The sequence below is a fragment of the Oryctolagus cuniculus genome, chromosome 15, assembly GCF_051225735.1.
Source record: "Oryctolagus cuniculus isolate XC-2025 breed Fujian yellow rabbit chromosome 15, ASM5122573v1, whole genome shotgun sequence".
In the NCBI taxonomy this organism is placed as follows: domain Eukaryota; kingdom Metazoa; phylum Chordata; class Mammalia; order Lagomorpha; family Leporidae; genus Oryctolagus; species Oryctolagus cuniculus.
In genome coordinates, this window is record NC_142881.1 from 11,415,051 (window position 1) to 11,438,478 (window position 23,428).

General features: G+C 50.2%; 1 protein-coding gene across 8 annotated transcripts; it reads right to left on the reverse strand.

Annotated features, from left to right (window-relative positions):
- Nucleotides 1–452: 452 nt before the first annotated feature.
- On the reverse strand, nt 453–21,827 carry DENND10 (DENN domain containing 10). Of its 8 annotated transcripts, XR_016221933.1 has the most exons (10): nt 21,765–21,827; nt 19,690–19,886; nt 17,057–17,136; nt 13,923–14,071; nt 11,078–11,189; nt 9,257–9,357; nt 7,004–7,224; nt 5,098–5,205; nt 3,449–3,543; nt 453–1,654 (listed from the first exon to the last, which is right to left on the reverse strand). XR_016221933.1 is itself a non-coding variant. In XM_002718738.6 (9 exons), the coding sequence occupies exons 1-9, from the start codon at nt 21,817–21,819 to the stop codon at nt 1,478–1,480; spliced, it is 1,074 nt and encodes a 357-aa protein (XP_002718784.1). In that variant the 5' UTR covers nt 21,820–21,827; the 3' UTR covers nt 453–1,477. The 8 variants fall into 8 exon arrangements, 7 of the variants coding, with proteins under 7 accessions (XP_002718784.1, XP_069913231.1, XP_069913230.1 ...); XM_002718738.6 differs by lacking the exon at nt 7,004–7,224; XM_070057130.2 differs by lacking the exon at nt 7,004–7,224 and having other exon boundaries at nt 19,690–19,906.
- Between the last annotated feature and the right edge of the window lie 1,601 nt (nt 21,828–23,428).

Below are 23,428 nucleotides of genomic sequence, written 5' to 3' on the forward strand. Positions count from 1 at the left end.
AAAGTACCCTGGTCCCAGTCACCAACACCCGCACCCGTGCCTTTCACTTGTCCCTGGCCAGGATGGTGGCTGTTCCCAGACTGGGTCAAAGGAGTTGCAGAGCAATCTAAAGAGACAAAATCGGTGAGGAGGAGCTGCCAGGTGGCTTGGTGCAGCCACAGGCTCGGACCAAACAAAACGCAGAGCCAGATGGAGGCTGGGCCAGCGGCCGGTGACGGAGTCCGGCTTCCAGGCGCTCTTCCAGGGAGTTCCAGGGAGCGAAGGCTCGAAGCCGCAGAGGCAGCTCTGGGAGGGCGGGGCAGGGGGAGAGAAGGGGCGGAGTCGAGTGGCCACGGGGGGTGGGGGGGGTGGGTGGCCAAAAGTCTGTGCACTTGGTAAAAAGATTTTTCCTTTTGATTGGGGTCAGATTTGGAGGAAATGGGCACAATTCTTCACCTAAGACTAAAACTTAGTGAAGTATCAAAATATTTTCCATTTTATTTCTACAACATGAATTTATAATTTTAACAACTTTGTTCGCTAATGTGTGAAAATGTTAGTATCCACTTCCATAAAGTGCAGGTTCAGTGTCCCACTGCCGGCCTCAGTCAGCGTCTCACTTCAGGTCCTCCCCCGTTCCCACCCAAGAGGGACGGAGAAAAGGCTATTATTTTTTTTAACCAATGCCCAACACTCTCAGTAAAAGTGACAGATCCAATAAAGACATTTTTGCACGCGTGTTTCCCGGTAAGATTTCGAAGGACACAGTCCTGGGTAAAGCCATCTTTCCTCATTAACGACACAGGGACGGAAATGACGCGTGGGGAACCCACCTCTGCTCCCTTGGCGAGTTTAAGGTCTCCGCCTACGGGAAGGACCCTGACGGGACAGGCGCAGTCAGCTCGCTATGTGGTGGCTTCGAGACACCCTCTGGGGTGGCCCCTGAGGGTGGATCCTCCCACTCCCTCCCGAGGGCGCGAAAGCCACCGCACAGGACCCCAGGCTTCAAAGAACACGGGGTTAGAGCAGTGACGCCTCTCGGCTGTCAGAGGCTTCCGTGGCCATAACAATATGGATTACGAAAGTTGGCAACCCGAGAATAACCCCGATGCAAAACCCTCAGAAGCTAAAGTGTTCAGAGGCCGAGAACAGGAGAGTGCACCTGCAGGGGGCTCCCGCTGACCCGCGCTCGCCACAGCGCTGCAGAAAACCTGGCGGCGGGCTCACGACAGCGGCGAGCTGCGTGAGCGCGCGGCGGCCACGGGCACGGGCCGCTTTCGGATGTCACGTGTTAGGGCACCTCGTCCGCCTCTGACAGCAGGCAGGGAGCGGATCGGCGGGGAACAATCACAAACACATTCATGAGTTTCAGTGTTTTCGGGTCAAATCTCAAACTTGCAAGTAAATCATTAAAAACAGATCATTTGCGTGTTATCTCCCATAGTTCCTGGTGACGAGAGTGAAAGCGGGCAGCGGCCCGGCGCAGGGCCGCGGGCGCTCAGGTTTGCAGCATCTGTTCGGCCGCTGCCAGGTGGTACAGGAAGTTCTCTGTGGCCGGCGGGAACCGCTTCTGCTTCAGTGCCTCGACCCGGAGGACCGGCTTCCCTCCGTCACCCGAAACCTCGGAGAGCGGGGCCAGGCTGCTGAAGATTTCTTTTGTCTTTAGGGCGATATCCTTTAATAGAACAAGAAAACACGTAGCACGTTACTATCCTCAAACCGGACCCAGGTCTCTAGACTTATTTCTGCTACTTTTTAAACTCTGGTGGCCTATTTTTTTTTTTTTTTAAGATTTTATTTATTTATTTGAGAGGTAGCGGTACAGACAGTGAGAGGAAGAGAGAGACAGAGAGAAAGGTCTTCCTTCCGCTGGTTTACTCCCCAAATGGCCGCAGCCAAGCCGATCCGAAGCCAGGAGTCAGGAGCTCCCTCCAGGTCTCCCAAGCGGGTACAGGGGCCAAGCGCCTGGGCCATCCTCCACTGCCCTCCCAGGCCATAGCAGAGAGCTGGATCAGAAGCAGCTGGACCTCGAACCAGCGCCCACATGGGATGCCGGCACTGCAGGCGGAGGATTAACCCTGTGCCATAGTGCCGCCCGTCTATTTTTCATTTTATCAGACTAATTTCATAAATTAGGAGGCTAACTTAAAAATAACAGAAAAATCAGTGTCACAGACTTTTTTAACACTTTCGCCATTTCAAGTACATCATCCAACATCATTAAACACGTGCACATTATGCAACCATCATTTCCAGAACCGCTTCACCATCCCAAACAGACACGCTGGCACAAGTGACTCCCGGGACGGCAGCTGGCCTGGCAGTCGGGACGCCAGCAGCACACCCGCAGTCCCACGTGAGACTCCTGGGATTCGATCCTGGCTCCAGCTCCAATCCCAGCTTCTAGCTAATGTGGGCCCTGGGAGGCAGCAGTCATGGCAAGTATTGGGCTCCTGCCACCTGCAGATCTGGACTGTGTTCCCGCGTCTGGGGTGGGCCCAGACTAGCCCTAGCTGTTGTGGACATCTGAGGAATGGGCCCGGCAGATAACAGCTCTCTGTGCCTCAACCAAATAAATAGATCATGTCTTTAAACACACCCACCCCACCTCCCAAATAAACCCAAAACCCAAATAACCACCCATATTCCCTCTCAGCCCCTGGGACCCTCTGCATGCACCCATGTGAGGCCCCCATGTTAGTGGGACCCGGAAAACCTGCCCTTCGGCATCTGCTGAAGTCTGCAGCATGTGTTGGGGACATCTTGTCATGTTCCACGGTGCAGACACCACATTGTGTTTACCCACTCGTCCGTCCGGAAGGGCACCTGGGCTGCTCCTGCTTTTCGGCTTTGTGACTAACGCCGCTGACATCACCTGTTCATTCGGACACTTCTGACTCCCTACACCTTGCTGGGCACCGTCACTCCCCCTCCCCAGGTCTCAGACATGACACTGAGTTATCTGTGCATCACCTGCAGTCCATGTGCAACACAAGCATTCACATGTTTCATCTACACTGTGAAGAGGACGTGCCTTTATGCTGGTGATGCGAGGATGGGGACAGTGATGACAAGACCTCGCCCCTCTTCCTGGCCACGGCTGCACTGAGCAAGAACTGCACTGCTGGCGAGTCTCAGCCAAGCCCTGCAGAACGCCCTCCGCCCTCACTCAGAGCTTTCTTATCCCCGCCCCCGTCATCCCTACCTCCACCCCTAGTTTCCGTCATGGCTCCCAAGTATCTTGTCACTTCTTATTTTCCATTCATCCACTGCACTCACACACATAACTGGTGGGCCACGGTCATACTATGCTTGCTCAGCCATCACCGTTGCGGCCGCCCTGCAAACCGTCCTCGGAGCACCTGCCTTCACCGTGCACATGTGCGCAGCCGCAGCTCTGCCAGGCGCTGACCACCCCACCCCCGGGCCACGGCAGGACTCTGGCTAAGTGGGAAGACGGGGGCCGTACCTGTATAACCTGGCTGTCGGACTTCTCTGGATCTTCTGCAGACTGGACAATTAGCTGACCAATTTCTTTGTGCAGTTTTCCCATGGCCATGGCCTCTGGTGAGATCAAGATATCATGGGACTAAGTAGAAGTCTACTAACAAAAAGCAATCGTTCCATCTACCTGCAAACCTGAGGGAATTCTCAAACACAGCTGCTGACCCCGCCTTTCCATTTTACTACTGAACATAAACATGATCCCATGGCAGCGGGAAGGCATGGTCACAATTTATATACTTTTTGGCCCGAAGGAAAACATATCAATCCCAAACCAAACCTCCCCTTCACACCCACCTGACAAGCAATTCTACTTTTCTTTTCAAACAAAACCCAGGGAAAAACTGATGAGTGAGTTGTGACTTCAATCAAGAGCCCGACTTCTCGCCAGGTCTTCAGTTAAAAATGTAAACGTATCTTTCGTGCAGCAATGCTGTGGCAGCAGCACTTCCCGTCAGTTCTGCAGAGGCCGGCTGAGGCTGAGCAGTCCCGGCCTTAGGGCCCTTGGAAATGAGCCAAGGAAACAGCTGCTTCTCGGAGTTACATACAGGCCACTGTCTGCAGGACATGAACAGGAACTGTCGTTTGTGACCGCAACTCCTGCTTGTGACCACAACGGACAAACTGCAATCGAACAGTGCTGACTGTGATGAGCCCGCTGTAGAGACCCAGAGCCAGAGGAGGCAGCAGGGCACTGGCCACCCTTTCCAGTCCTTTGTAGGAGCAAGGCAAGCGACAACACAAAAGCTATTATCAGCTATCCCATCTAAAACCAGTACCTAATCTGAGGAGTGCCCTGCGCACAGCAGCCGTTAACCCCATCCTTGCCGCTCTGTCTCTGATTTAGACAACTGACACCTGCCTGTGGTACGGAAGACTTTTTCTGGAATTCAGCTCCAAGAACACTTCCATTCCACGTGCTTACTGCGACATCCTTCAGAGATTCGCCCCAGGAGTCACACGCGACACCATATCGTAGTGATGTCCCCACGGTCCTGACGCACCTCCCTGCGGGAGGGGAAGGGACTCCTCCCTCTCCTCTCCAGTGTGCTCTGACGCCCCTCGTTCCTGACAAGCCGCACATGCAGGAGGTAAATGCGACTTCCGAGGCCAGGTCTTGAGAGGCACTGCGGCCTCCAGCCCTCTCTCTCGGGAAGCAGCTGTCATGTCGTCACACCATTCAAGATGCCCTATGGAGGGGCCCATACAGCGGGGAACCGAAGGCGGCTGCTGCCAAGAGCCATGCACGCTGGCCTGGACACAGATCCTCCAGCCTCAGCGGAGCCTTCGGACAACCCCAGCCCTGCCGGTCACTCAGCCGTCACTCCTGACCCGCCAGCCCTGTGAGGAAATACATCCTGGCTGTTTTAGAACCACTGCGGTCTGAGGGGACATATGCAGCCATAGATGACACACGCAGTTTTAGCACAAAGGTGGAGGAACAAAATGAACGGACCGCTGAGCCCGCTGCGGCGCAGCCAACGTGTCCACATCGCTAAGTTCCAGACACTGAAGAAGCCAGCTCCAGCAGGCCCTCAAACACCGGGTTTGGAGAATCAGCCTGAAAAACATAACCAGCTGGCCTGTATCTCAATGGCAGGACAGAGAACTGACCTTTCGCAGGCGGGGCAATGGTGATCTCACTCTCTGCCAGATTCACAAACACATCGTAGAGGTCCGGTCTGTTGCTCACCTCCAAGTCCACAAATCCAGCCACGTAACCTGCATTGCAAACACAACCAACGTCACCGGAGTGATGAAGAATGAAGTCTGGAAGTTCAGCTGCTTTTCTGTTCTTCCCAGTTTTATTTCCTTACAGAACACTAACTGTACCTTGCGGCATTTATTACGATTACATTAATGGGGCCGGCGCTATGGCACAGCAGGTTAAAGCCCCGCCTGAAGCACTGGCATCCCATATGGGCGCTGGTTCAAGTCCTGGCTGCTCTACTCCCAATCCAGCTTCCTGCCAGTGTGCCTAGGAAAGCACTGAAGGATGGCCCAAGTCCTTGGGTCCCTGCATCCTGTGGGAGACCCGGAGGCTTCAGGCTCTGGATAGGCTCAGCTCCAGCTGTTGCGGCCATTTGGGGATTACCAGAGGATAGACGACCTCTCTCTCTTTCTCTGTCTCTACCTCTCTCTGTAATCTGTATTTCAAATAAATTAAAAAGTCATTGGAAAATGAATGAAAAGATGTTTATTAAAAAAATACATTAGTGTCAGTTGCCTGAAGAAATTCACACAATTAAAATTTTCCAAAATTAGACCCCAGCATCAAGGAACAAGGCTGAAATAAAACATTTACTTCTCAGTCATTCCAATCTGTGTCAAGAACACCAGACAAGGCAGAAGGTGGCAGGGATTCACATAACCAATGCTCCTCCTCCAGGTCTCTACCCCAGGAACCACTGCATGCAGGTCTCTACCCCAGGGGCCACTGCATGCAGGTCTCTACCCCAGGGGCCACTGTATGCAGGCCTCTACCCCAGGGGCCGCTGCATGCAGGTCTCTACCCCAGGAGTCACTGCATGCAGGTCTCTACCCCAGGAGTCACTGCATGCAGGTCTCTACCCCAGGAGTCACTGCATGCAGGTCTCTACCCCAGGAGCCACTGCATGCCTGGGCTCTCAGAGAAATCACGGGGAAACGGCAGAATCTCCCTCCTTTCAGATCTGACTGGTACTACACGTGCGAAAGAATACAGGGTCACTCAGGAATTAGCAGGTTTCTGCAACTGATCTTTTTTTTTTTTTTTTTACAGGCAGAGTGGACAGTGAGAGAGAGAGAGAGAAAGGTCTTCCTTTGCCGTTGGTTCACCCTCCAATGGCCGCCGCGGCCGGCGCGCTGCGGCCGGCGCACCGCGCTGATCCGATGGCAGGAGCCAGGAGCCAGGTGCTTTTCCTGGTCTCCCATGGGGTGCAGGGCCCAAGCACCTGGGCCATCCTCCACTGCACTCCCTGGCCACAGCAGAGGGCTGGCCTGGAAGAGGGGCAACCGGGACAGAATCCGGCGCCCCAACCGGGACTAGAACCCGGTGTGCCGGCGCCGCTAGGCGGAGGATTAGCCTAGTGAGTCGCGGCGCCGGCCTGCAACTGATCTTAAGATAATGGTTCCCAGTCATTTTTTATTTCGTAGAGCAATATATTACAATTTTTAAAAAAGATTTATTTTAAAGGCAGAGTTACAAAGAGAGGTAAGACAGAGGGAGAGAGAAGTCTTCCATCTGAACACCAACAACAAAAAACCTAGAAACCTGCAAATCTTTGAGGAGCAACAATGGAGTCATATCATGAATATATAATGAACTTCTATGAATCAATAGAAAAAAATGGAAAAATAATTTTTTTAAAAAAGCAGTCATTTTACAGCAGAGGAAATACAAATGGCAGAAACACAGAAATATACATTAGGAATAACAGAAATACAAATTAAAACCATAATGATGTACCAGTATACATCCACCAAGCTGGAAAACAATTTACTTTTTATTTTAAATATTTTAAAAGACTTATTTACTTACTTGAAAGGCAGAATTGCAGAGAGAGAGAGAGAGAAAGAGAGAAAGATCTTCCATCTGCTGGGTCACTTCCCAGATGGCTACAAGAGACATTCAAGAGGCGGACAGACTCTGGGCAGGAAAAGGCAGATGCGATGGGCAGGCAGAGGATGCACCTCATTACTCCACTCTCCATCTGTCTGTGGATCCATGGGGATTTATTTATTTTTTAAAGGTTTATTTACCTGAGAAGCAGAGGGACAGAGAAAGAGAGAGAAGGGAGAGAGTAAGCTCCCATCCACTGGTTCACTTCTCAAATGCCTGTAAGGGGGGTTGGTGCTGTGGCTTGGAGGGCTAAGCCTCTGCTTGCAGCACCAGCATCCCACATGGGCCAGTTCATGTCCCAGCTGCTCCTTTTCCGATACAGCTCTCTGCTGTGGCCCGGGAAAGCAGTGGAAGATGGCCCAAGTGCTTGGGCCCCTACACCCGCATGGGAGACCCAGAAGAAGCTCCTGGCTCCTGGCTTCAGATGGGCTCAGCTCCAGCCATTGTGGCCATTTGGGGGAGTGAACCAGCAGATGGAAGACCTTTCTCTCTGTCTCTCCTTCTGTCTGTAGCTACCTCTCAAATAAATAAATATCTTTAAAAACAACAACAAAAACTGAATTGGGGCCCACACTGTGGCATGAAAGCCCTATAGGCCCTAGTTCACATCCTGGCTGCTCCACTTCCAATCCAGCTCTCTGCTAATGACCTGGGAAAAGCAGAGGAGGATGACCCAAATGCTTGGGCCCCTGCTACCCATGTGGGGGACTAGATGAAGCTCCTGGCTTTGGTCTGACCAACTGGGGAAGGAAACCAGCAGATGGAAGATCTCTCTCTCCCTCTGTCTCTCTTTCTCTCTCTGTAACTGACTTTCAAAATAAATAAATCTTTTGAAAAAAAAAATATTTTGGGGATATTGAAAAATAATATTTTGGATTTCAAAAATTTCCACACCAAAATAACATCTTTTAACTTCATTTCTGTGAAATTTATGAAGTTCTCTTATATAATAGTATCTAAAAATAACTGTAGCTTTTCTTTGAGAAAAATATGTGGGAAGACTCACAATAAAGACTAACTATTCAAAATCAAATCACTGAAATCACTGATAGGGACACTTGTGGGGTCAGAACGTTACAAGTTGAAAACAGGCTGCATGGGCCGGCGCCGTGGCTCACTTGGTTAATCCTCCACCTGCGGTGCTGGCATCCCATGTGGGCACTGGGTTCTAGTCTCGATTGCCCCTCTTCCAGTCCAGCTCTCTGCTGTGGCCCGGGAGTGCAGTGGAGGATGGCCCAAGTGCTTGGGCCCTGCGCCTGCATGGGAGACCAGGAGGAAGCACCTGGCTCCTGGCTTCGGAGAGATGCAGTGCCGGCCGTAGCAGCCATTTGGGGAGTGAACCAACGGAAGGAAGACCTTTCTGTATCTCTCTCTCACTGTCTATAACCCTACCTTTCAAATAAATTAAAAAAAAAAAAAAGAATAGGCTGCATTTTGGTGATGGCTGCATAACAAAGTGCGTACTGAATACCACTGAACTGTATACTTAAGATGGCTAAGACGGGGCGGGGCTGGCGCTGTGGTGCAGCAGGTGAGCTTCCACCTGCAGTGCTGGTAGCTGCTCCACTTCTGATCCAGCTCCCTGCTGATGTCCCTGGAAAGGCAGCAGAAGACGCCCAAGTTCTTGGCCCTGCATCCACGTGGGAGATGCCGAGGAAGCTCCTGGCTCCTTGGCTCCTGATCCGCTCAGCTATGGCTGTTGTAGCCATTTGAGGAGTGAAATAGCAGATAGAGTTCTCTCTCTCTCTGTAACTCTTTCAAATAACTAAATAAATCTTAAAAAAAAAAAAAAGATGGGGCAGTGGGTAGACATTGCTGCAGCAATTAGGGCACCGTTTGGGACCCCTCCAGTACATGGATGCCTGCCATCCACATGGGAGACCTAAGTTGAGTCCACAGCTCCAGGCTTCAGCCTTGCCCAACACCAGCTGTTGTAGGTATTTGGGCTATGAACCAGCAGACAGAAGATCTCACTCCATCTTTTGCTCTGTCTCTCTGCCTTTCAAATAAATAAAACAATCTTTAAAAATTTATTTACGAACTGCATTTTTTTAAAGAGATAATAAATGATCAGTAGCTCCCTTAGGAATGCATAAAAACAATGAAGCAACAACAACAAAAATAACCCTCCTTAAATCAGATTACTTCCTCCCCTGGGCTCCTCTGGTCTACCTGTACATGTCTGCAAGGCGTCCAGTTCATCGGCATTGAGGTGTACGTAGGGATGGAGGATGGACCAGTCCTGGCGATGCCACACCAGGGCAGGCAGAGTCCTGGGAAATCAAAACAAGAACTCAAATGGCGGCTGGCCCACACCTGGGATACTCAGCCTTCTTCTCTTTTCTAGAAGGTAGAAACCTTGACCGTACCCCAGAAATGCTGACAAGCACCTCCCGGCTGCAAATCGAAGTAATGTCATGCTTCAGATCCCACTTTTTGTGTCACATTAGCTACAAAGGGGTCGAGGTGAATTTTCCAGAGCTCTGCACAGAGGCAAGCAGTGACACAAAGCTTCCCTGCAAACATCCCGCTCTGCGGGCTGCCGCGACAAGTGGATGCGCGGGTGAAGTCCAAAGTGGCCTCCCGGAGCACGAACCTCTCAGGAAGTCTCTCATCTATATTTAAAACTCCAGGCAAACTTGCAGACCGTGTTGTGTTTGTCTTCATACAACATAAGTTTCCTAACTAAAAACACTCGTGGTAAAACAACTGCTACCAGGAGATGTGCCCAATTCACGTGGGCTTTGTGTCACCCATCTCAGATTAATAAGCATAAAGCCATGGGAAAGGCTGCTGGGGCTCGGAGCCAGAGAGAGCAGGGTGAACGTGCCGGCACTCTGACTGCGGATCTGAAGCAGTCACGAGCGTAACCAACAGCGGTTCTGAAGCGTGCAGCACCGGCAGGCGCGGCCCAGGCGCTGCTTCCCATCTTGTGCCCTCCCAGGATTTTCTTCTTTCAGTGTCTCAGCACCCAGCTTCCTCAAACCTATCTTTTCATTCCTAAAACAGAGTAATAGTACCGCCTTGTAGGGTTCTTGTCATGAGTAAATTTGATAATTTAGATGTCTTATGTAATGCCCTGTACTCGGTATACCCAGCACAAATGCCAACTCCTCCCCCCCCCCCTTTTTTCTTTAAACATCCAAAACAAGTTAGACTTAGTAAATCAAGCCTGATGTATATATAGTCTTTGGTAAAACTGAACAGAAGGAATAACACCTCAAACAAGGGACAGCGAGCGATGGCCTGTGGGCCAGCTGCCTGCCTTTTTTTTTTTTTTTTTTTTTTTTTTTTGACAGGCAGAGTGGACAGTGAGAGAGAGAGACAGAGAGAAAGGTCCTCCTTTTGCCGTTGGTTCACCCTCCAATGGCTGCCACGGCTGGCATGCTGTGGCTGGCGCACCGCACTGATCCGATGGCAGGAGCCAGGTACTTCTCCTGGTCTCCCATGGGGTGCAGGGCCCAAGCACTTGGGCCACCCTTCACTGCACTCCCAGGCCTCAGCAGAGAGCTGGCCTGGAAGAGGGGCAACCGGGACAGAATCCGGCGCCCCGACCGGGACTAGAACCCTGTGTGCCGGCGCTGCAAGGTGGAGGATTAGCCTATTGAGCTGCGGCGCCGGCCAAGCTGCCTGTCTTTATAAATAGTTTCCTGAACAAGCCATACCCATTCATTTACACGTGGATTGTCTACGGTTGCTTTTGTGCTACCCAGGCAGTTGAGTGGTTGGCACAGGGATCAGATGGCTGACAGGCCTAACATATTTATTCTCTGACAAGGAAAAGTTTGCTAACCCCTTGCCCTCAAATAGTCACATTTCTAAAGTTAGAAAATAATATGCCCAAATTCAGTGACCTTGAACTACTAGATTTAACTGAAACATTAGACCAAAATGGTTACACATGCTATTTATACCAAATTTACAACAGAACGGTGACATCTACTGCCCCAAAGTGCCAACAAAGCTCACACTTCCGAGTGACAGAGACAGCACCTGGTAAACTCCTGGACAGCTTCTATTTTGGGATGATAGGCGACGATTCTTTTCTTGAGCATCAGCGCAGTGTGTAAGATTATAGTTTCCATTCCAAACTGAGATACAATGTCTTTAAAAAAAAGTTAATATATTAAATAGTATGTATGAACATAAACATCTAAACATTTTTTAAATTTAATTTATATTTATTTGAAAGGGAGAAAGAGAGAGACAGAGACAGAGACAGAAGGACAGACAGATGTTTTCCATCCATTGGTTCACTCCCCAAATGACTGCAACAGCTGAAGCTGGACTAGGCTGAAGCCAGGAGCTGGAACTCAATTCAGGTTTCCCGTGTGGGTGGCAGGGACCCCAGGACTTGGGCCATCACCTGCTGTCTCCCAGGGTGTGTACTGCAGGAAGCTGGAACGGAAGTGGAGCCAGGACTCAAAGCCAAGCCCTCTGGTATGAGATGCAGGCCACCCAAATGGAACCTTAACTGCCGTAGCAGTCCAGGACATAAACTTTTTATCAGAAAGAATTCGTAAGTGAAAAATTCTTTATCAAATGTATTTTTATCATTTGAGAGACAGAGTTCACACATCCACTGTTCACTCCCCAAATGCCCTCGGTGATGGGGTTTGAGCCAAGCTGAAGCCAAGGGTCAGATAACTCAAACCAGATCTCCTATGTGGTGGCAGGAACTGAGTGACCTGAGCCACCATCACTGCTTCCCAGGGCTGGCATCAGCAGGAAGCCATAGTCAGGTATTGAACCCAGGTATTCTACTGAGGGATGCAGATGTCCTAACTGGTGTCTTAACTAGGCCAAAAATCCCCCCACCCGAAATTATTTTTTACAAAGATTTATGTATGTATGTATTTGAAAGAGTGAGAGAGAGAGAGAGAGGGAGAGACGGAGATCTCCCATCCATTGGTTCAATGCCCAAATGGTCACAAAGGCCAGGGCAGGTACAGCCCAAAGCCAACTCCATCCATGTCTCCCATGTGGGTGGTAATGGCCCAAGTACGCAGGCCATCTTCCACTGATTTCCCAGGCACATTAGCAGGAAGTTAGATTGGAAGCAGAGCAGTCAGGACTTGCTATATTGCTGTAGCAAACAGTGGCTTAACCTGCTGTGCCACAATGTCAGCCCCTACAAATGATTTTTAATACAGAGAACAAGTTTAGGCCAATGACATAAGCACAACTGCTCCTTACTTGGTGGATGGATCTGGCTAGCTGCTTGCCAGGATGGGTTATGGCTGCCTCTGGGGGACCAGCATCTTTCTGTATCATAAAAACTTCTGATTTAAAAAAGACTCCAGGAATGGGCATTTCACCTAGTGGTTAAGATGCCTGTTTCCCATTTGGATTACCTCCGTTACATTCCTGCTCCGCTTCCTGACTCCAACTCCTTACCAACGTGAACCCTGGGAGGAAGTGGTGATGGCTCAAGCAGCTGGGTTTCTGCCACCCTTTGGGAGACACAAATTGAGCTCCCAGCTTTGGCCCTGGCCCACCCCAGCCATTGCAAGCATTTGGGGAGTGAATCAACAGGTGGGAGCCCTTTCTCTCTCCGTGCTTTCTGCTTCTCAAAAACAAAGTTTTTAAAAACAGGGTGCACACGGTGGTGCAGTGGGTTAAGCTACCACTTGGAATGCCTGCATCCCATACTGTGGTGCTGGTTCCAGTCCCGGTTATTCTGCTTCTGATCCAGCTTCCTGCTAATAAATCCTGGGAGACAGCAGATGATGGCTCAAGCGCTTGGGCCTCTGCCATCCACCAGGAAGACCCAGATGGAATTCCTGGCTCTAGACCGGCCTAACCACGGCTGTTGCAGGCTTTGGGGAATGAACCAGTGGATAAAAGCACTCTCCCTCTCTCTCTCCTCTCTCTCACTCAAGACGTTCAAGTAGATGAAAACAAACAAAATTTTAAAAAGAAAAAGACTGTCTACCAGCACCTTCCTTATGTCACTACTCAAGGCCTTTTGGTCTAACACCTCGACAGGGACGCTTACAAACCACAAAGGGCAGCAGGAGCAGGAGCAGGAGCAAAGACAGGCGGCTGGGAGGAGGTGAAAAGGGCAGAATCGCGTCGGAGTTCCCCTCTCCTCCTGCCATCAGACTCTAAATTCTACGGCTTAGCCCTGGAGTTCTCAGCTGGGAGCTAAATTAAGGAGTCTGGGATGGGACTTGAGGTCCCCAGGTGGAAGATGTCAATGCTAAGATTTAAGGAAAGAAAAACTATGCAAGTCAGCGGAGGCCTCGAGCCATGCAATTCAGTTGACTGAGTAAGGAACTTCAGTACAGTGGGGGGCATGGGGACAGTGGTTAAGAAGTCACTCGGGACACCCACATCTAATACTGGAGTGCCTGGGTCAGTCCCAGCCCCCCTCTTGACTCGTTTCCTATTAATGCAGACTTTGAGAGGCAGCAGGTGATGGCTCAAGTCCTGGTCCCTCCACCCTAGAGGGAGACCTGGATGCAGTTCTAGGCTCCTGGTGGGCCTGGCCCAGCTCTAGCTATAGTGGGCATTTGGAGAGTGAACCAGTGGATGGGAAATCCTCCCTCCCTGTCTTTGCAATAAATAAATACTTAAAAAAAAAAAAAAAAAAAAAAAAGAACATTTCTACAACAACAGAATAATGTGGACAGGAACACCACAAAAATCTGTTTTCCTCTGAGAATTCTGACTGAGTGAGGAGAACCAGAGTTGAAGTTCTCTGTGTGGGAAATAAATGTTACAGAGGTGAGAGCAATGGATGGAAAAATGGTGTAACCGAGCCAAAGGAGAGATTAATCTTGGCTCAGGGATTCTGGTGTTGCTATGGGTTTTTCTTTTTTTCTTCTTTTTTTACCTTTGATGGAGCCCGCAAGGTAGGCCTTTCGGGCATCAAAGTCCTTACTGAGGAAGGAGCCGTTCTCTTCACTCTGGCATATTCCCTTGGTGAGAACTGCGATGTAGCTCTCCATCATCTTAACTGGGCTCCCATGCTTCAGGTACATTCTGCAAGAAAGGACACAAAGCAACCGCGCGTCTGTTTGAGAGGAGTCACGTGGAGAAACGCCCCAGGGCTGGGCACGGGTCACTTGTCAAGAATCTAAAGCCCACTTGCTGCTGTACTTCCGAATGCCTGGGTCTTTTCGTGACACAAGAGTACATTTGACTGCCCTAATTCGGTTAGAAAAAGTCTGAGTAAAAACCATTTGACAGCTCTCTGTTCTTTGAAGTCAGCTCTCTCCTTTACCTGGGGAGGCCTGCTGTGGTGCCCTGGGGCAGGAGGGTGGACTGGGCGAGCTGGGGCCCCACTCCTCTCAAGAATGTCGCAGACTCATCCCCTTTCATGTCTAATGCTCACAACTGGCGTTCTTAGACACCCAACTGTGTTTTATTGCTGGGATTCCCACTGACAAGAAAGCAGTTTTATGCATTGTTCACAGAGAAAGCAGTAATTAGCTGTAGAACTCATACTTATTATCAGAGTTCCCAGAGGTAGCTATTTTTAGATAATTGAGAAATAAAAACTCTTAAGTTTCCAGGGATAAATGTGCTACTAGAGACATTTGCCATCAAGTCAAAACTTCCAGAAACTGCTGACAGGAAACTGTCTGGGTTTAGAGCTCACATGTGGAGCCAGCCTCCTCCCCTTGAAATCCCTTCCCTTGAGCAACTAAAAATAAATTCTGCTTGAGAAACACGACTGGGTCTACTGGGTCCTTCATCAGCTCGTGGGGTAGAAAATCAGGAAGAAAACAAAACTGATGCTTAAAACAGATCATCTGAAAATTATGTATATAGATGAAGTTAAAAAAACAAGTGTTTTAACTGCTTCATAAATCCTGGCAATCATCAGGGCTTGGGTTTTTGTTCTTTGTTTTTTCCATTTTAATCTACATACTGAGAAACAGGTAGAGGATAATGAATATTGTGAGCGCTCCTGTATAGAAAATACATTCAAACCCAAGAAGTCATACACATGGATAGAGAGAAAAAAGTCTCTGGTAGGCTACAGAGAGGTCACAGGAGTTATGTGAAGGTGAGCTGTGGGTCAGTGTGTGCCGTAGTGGGTAAAACCTCTGCCTGAGGCACCAGCATCCCACATGGGTGCCAGTTCGAGACCTGGTTGCTCCACTTCCAATCCAGTTCTCTGCTGATGACCTGGGAAAGCAGTGAAGGAAGACCCAAGTGCTTGGATCCCTGCATCCATGTGGGAGACCAAGAAGCAGCTCCTGGCTCCTGGCTCCTGGCCCCAGCCTGGCCCAGCCCTTGCGGTTGCAGCCATCTGGGGAGTGAACCAGCGGATGGAAGCTTGCTTACTCACTTTCTCTCTTCCTTTCTGTAACTCTTTCAAATAAATAAATAAATCTTAAAAAAAAAACAAAAAAAACAAAAAAACAAAAACAGGTGAGCAGGAAGGTTGGAAGGTGTAGAGGGTGAAGGGGGGACTTCCCACATAGCTTCCACTGCCACTGTGAGCACACTGGCCAGCCCCTCTCACCAGAACTGGAAGGGAGCAAGTCCACATGACCCTCACCAGCATGAACACTGTCTATCTAGGAGCGTGTACACGGGCACGCAGACATGTGTGGGTGGGACGTGTGCATCTGCAGGAGCACGCGGGTGTACGTGCACACAAGGGTGAGCCTCAAGTGTCTAAGGGGCCGGAGGCTGAGGAGGTGGCTGGCAGTAGCCTTCAGCCCTCACTTCTCTTGGAGAGCAGAACCCAGAATGCAATGATGCCGTGGCACTGCCGATGCCCAGAGACCCACCAGGCTGGGACAGTTCTGCCTTCTGCATCCCAGGCTATTTCCCCACGAGTTCAGCTCGGTATCCCAACCCTGACTCAGTCAAACGACACGCGAGTCCAGAGGTCCAAAAACATCTCTGCGGTGTTTTGAATTCATGGCTTCTGGACAGCGTCTCCTCTGGTGATAGTAATCTCCCTCCATGTCAGGGCCGCATTAACTGGACGCTGTTTACATTCCACAGTGGGCCACAGACTTGGAATTTTTCTTGCCACAGTAAGTTTTTATCAAAGTGGCTGTAAAAACAGTGAAACCTCATCTAGTCACAATGCATTTTTAACTGGAACCCTTAAGCAACAAGAAGATAGTCCTACAAGCTTTGTTTGTTTGTTTGTTTTGTTGGGGTGTGTGTGTGTGTGCCTGCACATGCATAAAAATGGCAAATATATAACCATTTACTTTACTTATTATGGGAAAAACACAAACAATTGCTTTCACTCCCTGTAAAAGCTACTTACTGGGCAAGAGCCGGAAAGCTGACAGTGACACATATCATCTAGAATTTCAGTTCTATCTAGTGACACACATACACAAATCTCCAAAAACTAAAACTTTGCAAAGCCTTTCAGATGCCCCAATGTTCTAACACAAAAGCATGATTTCATTAGGTCCACAAATGTATACACCAAGGCGGGAGAGTGGACTGGTGTATTTTAGATCAATATTTTCAACATCTGGGATAAAACTAAAGTGACCTACTTGAATCACAATTAATCAATTAACTAGACTTTCTCAGACCTGCAGCAGTGCAGCTAGGAAATGGTTTCCTGGGCTTCAGCGTAATTAAAAATATCCACTAACTTTCTCCAGAATGACTCCAGAACACACAGACCTTGACATGTATGAGCCAGTTTACCACTTGATAAGGCATTTAATTTATCCATCCTGCTAGGCAAAGTTCCAGATTAGAAGTGAGCAGAGATAACAGACCAAACTAACAAGTGACCCAGATAACCAGGAACTACAAGAGCTCTGCAAACACTGAGACAGTTCTCCCAAATAAGAGGAGCAGGATGGATAAGGCAGGAGAGGAAGTTCCTCCGCACTAAACAGTCCCGAGGGGCCGTTGCAGATTAGGCTGGGGGGACAGGGGACGGAAATGCGCCCTCAGCGCAGAGATCTGCTGTGGCTGCTGCGTAAGGTCTTCATTTTGGTAAATCACATTTAATACCGTTTTCATACAGACCTACACAATATCCTAGTGAAGGCGGCATATTTCTCTGGGTTAAAATCTTTGGCGGTCAGAACAATAGAAAAATGAGTCACCTGTCCAAAAGAAACAAAAAAAAGTAAAGCCACTTAATATGATCAGTTCTTATTACCATATTCTAACAAACCTCTTGAACAAGACAAACCATCATTAAAAAGACAATTGTAAAAAAAAAAAGTCCTCACTTGCTTCTGTATACTTTTTATGTTTGCAAATGTTTCTATGCATGTATTTATTTACATATATATATTTTTATATATCCTATGCAAGAAGGCAATACTCTTAAAATTTTTTTTTCAAAGGGGTCAGCGCTGTGGTGTAGTGGATTAAGTCGCTGCCAGCATCCCATATGGGCACTGGTTCAAGTCCTGGCTGTTCCACTTCTGATCCAGCCCCCTGTTAATGGCCTGGGAAAGTAGCAGAGAATGGCCCAAGTGCTCGGGTCCCTGTACCCACATGGGAGACCTGGACAAAGCTCCTGGCTCCTGACTTTGGCCTGGCCCAGCCTGGGCCATTGCAGCTATTTGTAGAGTGAACCAGCAAATGGAAGATCTCTCTGTCTCTCCCTCTGTCTCTCTGTAAGTCTGATTTTCAAGTAAATAAATAACTCTTTTTTTTTTCAAAAACATGAAACTATTTCACTAAAATATCAAAAAAATGAGTTTCTATTTAATTCCCCCAATCTCATCAAAGCAGAACAAGGATTACTAAATCATACCCCTCAATTCAGCAACTGGCGGTCATTGATGGGAAAAAGCAAAATCCGTCCTAGTGGCAATCACCCCGTTCCTGAAAGAACCGGCTCTCTCAAGAGCTGCCACTCCACCAGTGTTCCTGTCATAACAAGTGCCCCCCAGATAAATGCCTCAGCTGTCACCACAGAAACTCCCGATCACACACATCATGTTCCCATCCACAAGACAAAATTCACAACTTTTTTAAAAAAAAAGCAAAGCACTGAAGAAATACACTTTAGCAATCTGGGAAACACAGATGCGGCTTCAGTACAGCTGAACCTGGCGACCTGGAACGCAGAGCCTGCGGCGAAGCCAAGGCAGCAGCGAGGCCTGTCCGCAAGAGCTCAACAGGAGCCCAACAGCCGCCAAAGATCGGACAGATTATGTGGACACCTGTCTCCTCCAAATTTACAGCTCCTACCCACCACTCCCTGTTCTGTCTTAACCTGCCAACAGTCCCAAATTGTTACTTTAAATGTAATTCTTTATGCTCAATTGGTAGTCTGCTCACAATTCAGAGTTTCATTATTGGCTACAAAATTAACCGTGAAAAGGGAAAAGGAATCCAAACATCAGGCCCAGCCCCCTTTTTCACTAGGCTTTTCTTTGAAAACCCTGCTGGCTGTCTGGAATTAGCAAAGTGACATCAACCAGGTACTGGTTTTCCATCCATCACATTGACACCGGTCCTAGCAATACACCAAAAAACCCTGCGTCATACATGGATTTCCTTAGTCATCCTTTCCAAAATCTTTTTTTTTTAATTCTTTATTTAATTGAAAGGCAGAGTGACAGAGAAAAAGGGAGAGACAGATCTTCCAACCACTCTTCCCAAATGTCCACAACAGCCGGAGTTGGGCCAGACCAAAACCAAGAGCCAGGAACTCAACCTGGGTCTCCCGCACGGCACACGGCTGGCAGGAACCCAGGTTCTTTTTTTTTTTTTTTTTTTTTTTTTTGACAGGCAGAGTGGACAGTGAGAGAGAGAGACAGAGAGAAAGGTCTTCCTTTGCCGTTGGTTCACCCTCCAATGGCCGCCGCGCTGCGGCCGGTGCACCGTGCTGATCCGATGGGAGGAGCCAGGTGCTTCTCCTGGTCTCCCATGGGGTGCAGGGCCCAAGGACTTGGGCCATCCTCCACTGCACTCCCAGGCCACAGCAGAGAGCTGGACTGGAAGAGGGGCAACCGGAACAGAATCCGGTGCCCCGACCGGGACTAGAACCCGGCGTGCCGGCGCTTCAAGGCGGAGGATTAGCCTAGTGAGCCACAGCACCGGCCCAAGAACCCAGGTTCTTAAGCCATCACGTGCCAACTCCTAGCCACATGAGCGGGACCCAAAGCTGGGGAGCCAGGACTCAGCCTAGCACTTCGGATGAGAACATCCTAAGCAGCAGCTTCATCTACTGCGCCACAATGCCCAACCTCTAGTTTTTTCTTCTAAAGAGAATTTTGATATTTTCTTTTGAAAATTTTGAAACATACTGAAAAGTTGAGAGAATGACAGAGACATCCTAAACTCCTTCACCTTAATCAACAATATAAATGCTTAATATACCCTTATCACATGCAGGCAAAGGAGAGATTTTCTTAACTGTGTCAAGGATAATTATATCCTCTATAATAGTTTTTAAGTATAGAAAAACACTTCCCACTGCTAAGCAGTCACGGCTTGGAAGCCACTTTTATATTTCTACTCTGATTATCAGACACAAGTGGCCGTGTTGCTCAGCAAGTATTCTAGAACAAATGAACGTAAAGTGTGAAAGACAACATTCTCAGTGAAAAGAACAATGAACCTTTGCCAACGCACTCACAACAACCAGGAATAACCGGCCTGATCTCACATCCCTTTGGTTTCCTGGGCAGTCCTACCTTGTTCAGAACTGAGGAATCTGGAACTTCAACTGTCATGATGTAAAACCAGGTCCTTCTGTACTGACCGAAGACAAAAGGGTGCAGGAGCGCGTTCTCCCGCGTCAGGCAGCACTTCCTGAGCAGCAGGCTGCGGAGGGCGGCTGTTGTGCGGGGGTAGCACCACACCCACAGGACTTCTCCGTTTGTGTCCTTTTCTGCGATGGAAACACGCTCACTGTGAGAACGCCAAACGCAGCAAGGGAGTGAGCGGACCGGCTACGCGCAAGTCCTAGCGGAAGCAGCTCTGACACCCCACGACAACGCGAAGCACAGCCCCGAGACTCCGAGCTCCCACCTACCCCCGCAGCTCGAAGCACCCAACCCTCAAGACCTTGAATTTTAGGCCATTTGAGTCAAAAGTTTTGTAACACATCTTTTTTTCATTTTTTTTTTCAATAAAAGGGCTTTGAAGATTGCAGTGAGGATTTTTTTTTCTTTTTTAAAAGATTTATTTATGTATTTGAAAGGCAGTTTCAGAGAGGTAGGGGCAGAGAGCGAGAGGCCTTTCATCTGCTGGTTCACTCCTCAGATGGCTGCAATGGCCGGAGCTGGGCCGATCCAAAGCCAGGAGCCAGGAGCTTCTTCCAGGTCTCCCACGTGGGTACAGGGGCTCAAGGACCTGGGCCATCTTCCACTGCTTTCCCAGGTCATAGCAGAGAGCTGGATGGGAAGTCGAGCAGCCGGGCCTCGAACTCACACCGGCCCCTGAACACATCTTTAGTGAAAACATTTAGCCCTAGAGGTGTGGTAGAGTTCCTCCCGGTCTCGTCCCATAGAAACGCTTCTACTTTTATAATTGCCTTAAGTTTAAAATGGTAATGTGTACCAATATGGAAAAAAAAAACTTTTTAAAAACCTCCTGAATTGAATATATGATCCGAAGTCGTCTTTTTCTTCGCTGTTGCTCCATGGAGTCTAACTGAGCTGAATTCAGCACCTTCCGGGCTATCCGGGTTTTGGTTTGAGGCAGTTTTAATGTTTCAGGTACGGGGGTTGACACTGTGGCTCAGTGGGTTAAAGCCCCAGCCTGCAGGACTGCTATCCCCTATGGGCGCCCCGGTTCAAGTAGGCTCCAGTTCCGATCAGGCTCCCTGCTGTGGCCTGGGAAGGCAATAGGAGATAACCCAAGTGCTTTGGCCCCTGCACCCACTGGGAGACCCAGAGGAAGCTCCTGGCTTCCCCCTGGCCAGCCCAGGTCGTTGGCCCCATTTGGGAAGTGAACCAGCGAATGGAAAGCACTCCCCCGGTATCTGCCTTTCAAATAAATTTTTAAAAAACGAGAGAGAGAAAATTCAGATAAACGTCGTCTTTTGAGACCCGGTTTTGCTGTCTGGGAAGGTCCTGGTGCCTTGGGAACCAGGGTCGATGTGTAGAGACGTAGGCAGAGGAAGACCTTGCAACCTACAGGAACCAACCTACATTAGAATGGCTCCGGGAAACCCGCACACCTGAAACTGCCGGGCTCCCAGAGGTCCCCGACGAACCCCGGCCCTGCAACGCGGAGGTCTCCGGCCTCGAGGGTCCCGGCCTGGCCCGGCCGCTTCCTGGCGAGACCCTGGGCCCGCGTCCCACGCTACCCACCAGCGTGGGCACAGCCACCCGAGGCGGCCCAAGCCCCGCGCGCAGCCGCGGACTCCGCACGCTCAGCGCCAGGTCCCCGGCGGGCAGTCACGCGGGTTCCCACACCCAGGCGGCCGCGGCACCGGACTCCGCGGGCCCGGCCCCGCCCCGCCACCTCCCGCCCAGCCGGCGCGGGGACCCTGCGCGGCCGCCGCGCGTCAGGCAGGCCGGTAGCGCAGAAGGAGTGCGGCCCCCGGGCTCCCGGTGGCCGTGGGGGCCTCCAGGAGGCGGGCGCCGGCCCCGCGCCGAGGAGAGCCGGCCCGCAGCCCCCAGACCAGGCCAAACATGGAGGGGCCGCGCCCTCCTCAGAAGGGCGGCGCGAGGGGCCGCGAGAGCACGGGCTGCCCCAGGCCGAGGCGAGGCGGAGGCGGAACCGAGTGTGGGCCTGCAGAGCAGGGCGCCTGCGTCCTCACCGATCAGCCCCACTCCGAGCATCAGCTGAGTGTCGGCCGCTTCTGCAGTGGCCATCTTTGGACGCGGCCGCCGGGCTGCCGCCGCAGACCCCGCCCTCCGGAGGCCCCGCCCCGTCGGGCCCCGCCCACCGCGACTTCCTCCTCGCAGCCCCGCCCTTCCTGGGTCCTCAGCCCTACGTCCTTGGGAAGCTCCTGCGACCTCAGTTTCTCTGACCCAGGTCTTCATCCGCTGCCTTTTTTTTTTTTTTTTTTTTTTTATTTGAAAGGCAGGGTTACAGAGAGGCAGAGAGAGAGAGTGAGTTTTCCATCCGCTGGTTCACTCCCCTACTGGCTGCAACACCACAGCTGGGCTGATCAGAAGCCAGGAGCCCGGAGCTTCTTCTGGGTCTCCCACATGGGGGCAGGGACCCAAAGACTTCTACTGCTTTCCCAGGCCCTAGCAGAGAGCTGGATTGTAAATGGAGCAGCCAGGACTTGAACTGGTGCTCATTGGGATGCCAGCACTGCAGGCATCCGATGGCACCGGCTCCTCATCCGACTTCGTAACTCAGGCCAGTCTTCCTTTTTCATTCTACCTCCGCCTTCCAGTCGGGCTCAGACGAAGGAAAGAAATTTGAGACTCTCTGGGGACGGAAGAAGGGTCTCGTTCCTTGATTCTTTCATTTATACAGCCATCCCCAAAGTAAAAATTGAGAACCTAATATACTATTAAGAATATAGTTTGATGAAGACTGTTTCAGTGGAGAAGACAAGTTGTGAGCAAACACTAGCACAGCCCAGGGCTGAGTGTTGGGCTCAGTGAATAAGATGCCATCTGGGAGCTGGGCTGTGGCATGGTAGGCCAGGCCTCTGCCTGCGGTACCGGCATCCCACTTGGGCACCAGTTATAGTCCCCACTGGGCCACTTCCAATCTAGCTCTCTGCTGTGGCCTGGGAAAGCAGCAGAAGATGGCCCAAGTCCTGGGGCCCCTGCACCCGCATGGAGACCCAGAAGAAGCTCCTGGCTCCTGGCTTCTGACTGGCCCAGCTCTGGCCATTGCGGCCATTTGGGGAGTGAACCGGCGGATGGAAGACCTCTCTGTCTCTCCCTCTCTCTGTAAGTCTGCCTCACAAGTAAATAAATAAAATCTTAAAAAAAAGATGCCATTTGGGACACCTGCGTCCCCTGTGGGAGCCTGGGTTCAAGTTCCAACTCTGGCTGCCTCTGCCTGTTTCGGGTGAGAAGGCGGCAGAGAGAGGTTGCCTGGGTTCTTTGTCTCACAGATGAGAAGAATTTCCATGCAGAAGGCAGAGAAAAGTGAGATTTATTTAAGTCAGGAATCTCCTGCCGAAGCAACTTGGCTCCAAGAGAGGCAAACCCCTGGAAGCTGGTGGTAGTGGGGTTTTTAAGCACAATTTTGGGGAAAAAAACTGACAGTTACAGGGTTGGAACAAAATCCATCAAAAGGACAAATTTGTAATCTTGTTTGCCCTAGCAAAGGTGGGATAGGTAACTCCACTGCTATTCTCATGATTAAATTGGAAACTCCCAAGGAGTGGGATAGGCACATTTTGTCTTGCTAAAGGCAGCTTTTGGGGAGAAACATGTAGTGGGATTTGGCACCTTGGGGGAACCAAGCATTTTGCACCCTCTTGGGGGACCCTCTTTTCCTCATTGTCCACCA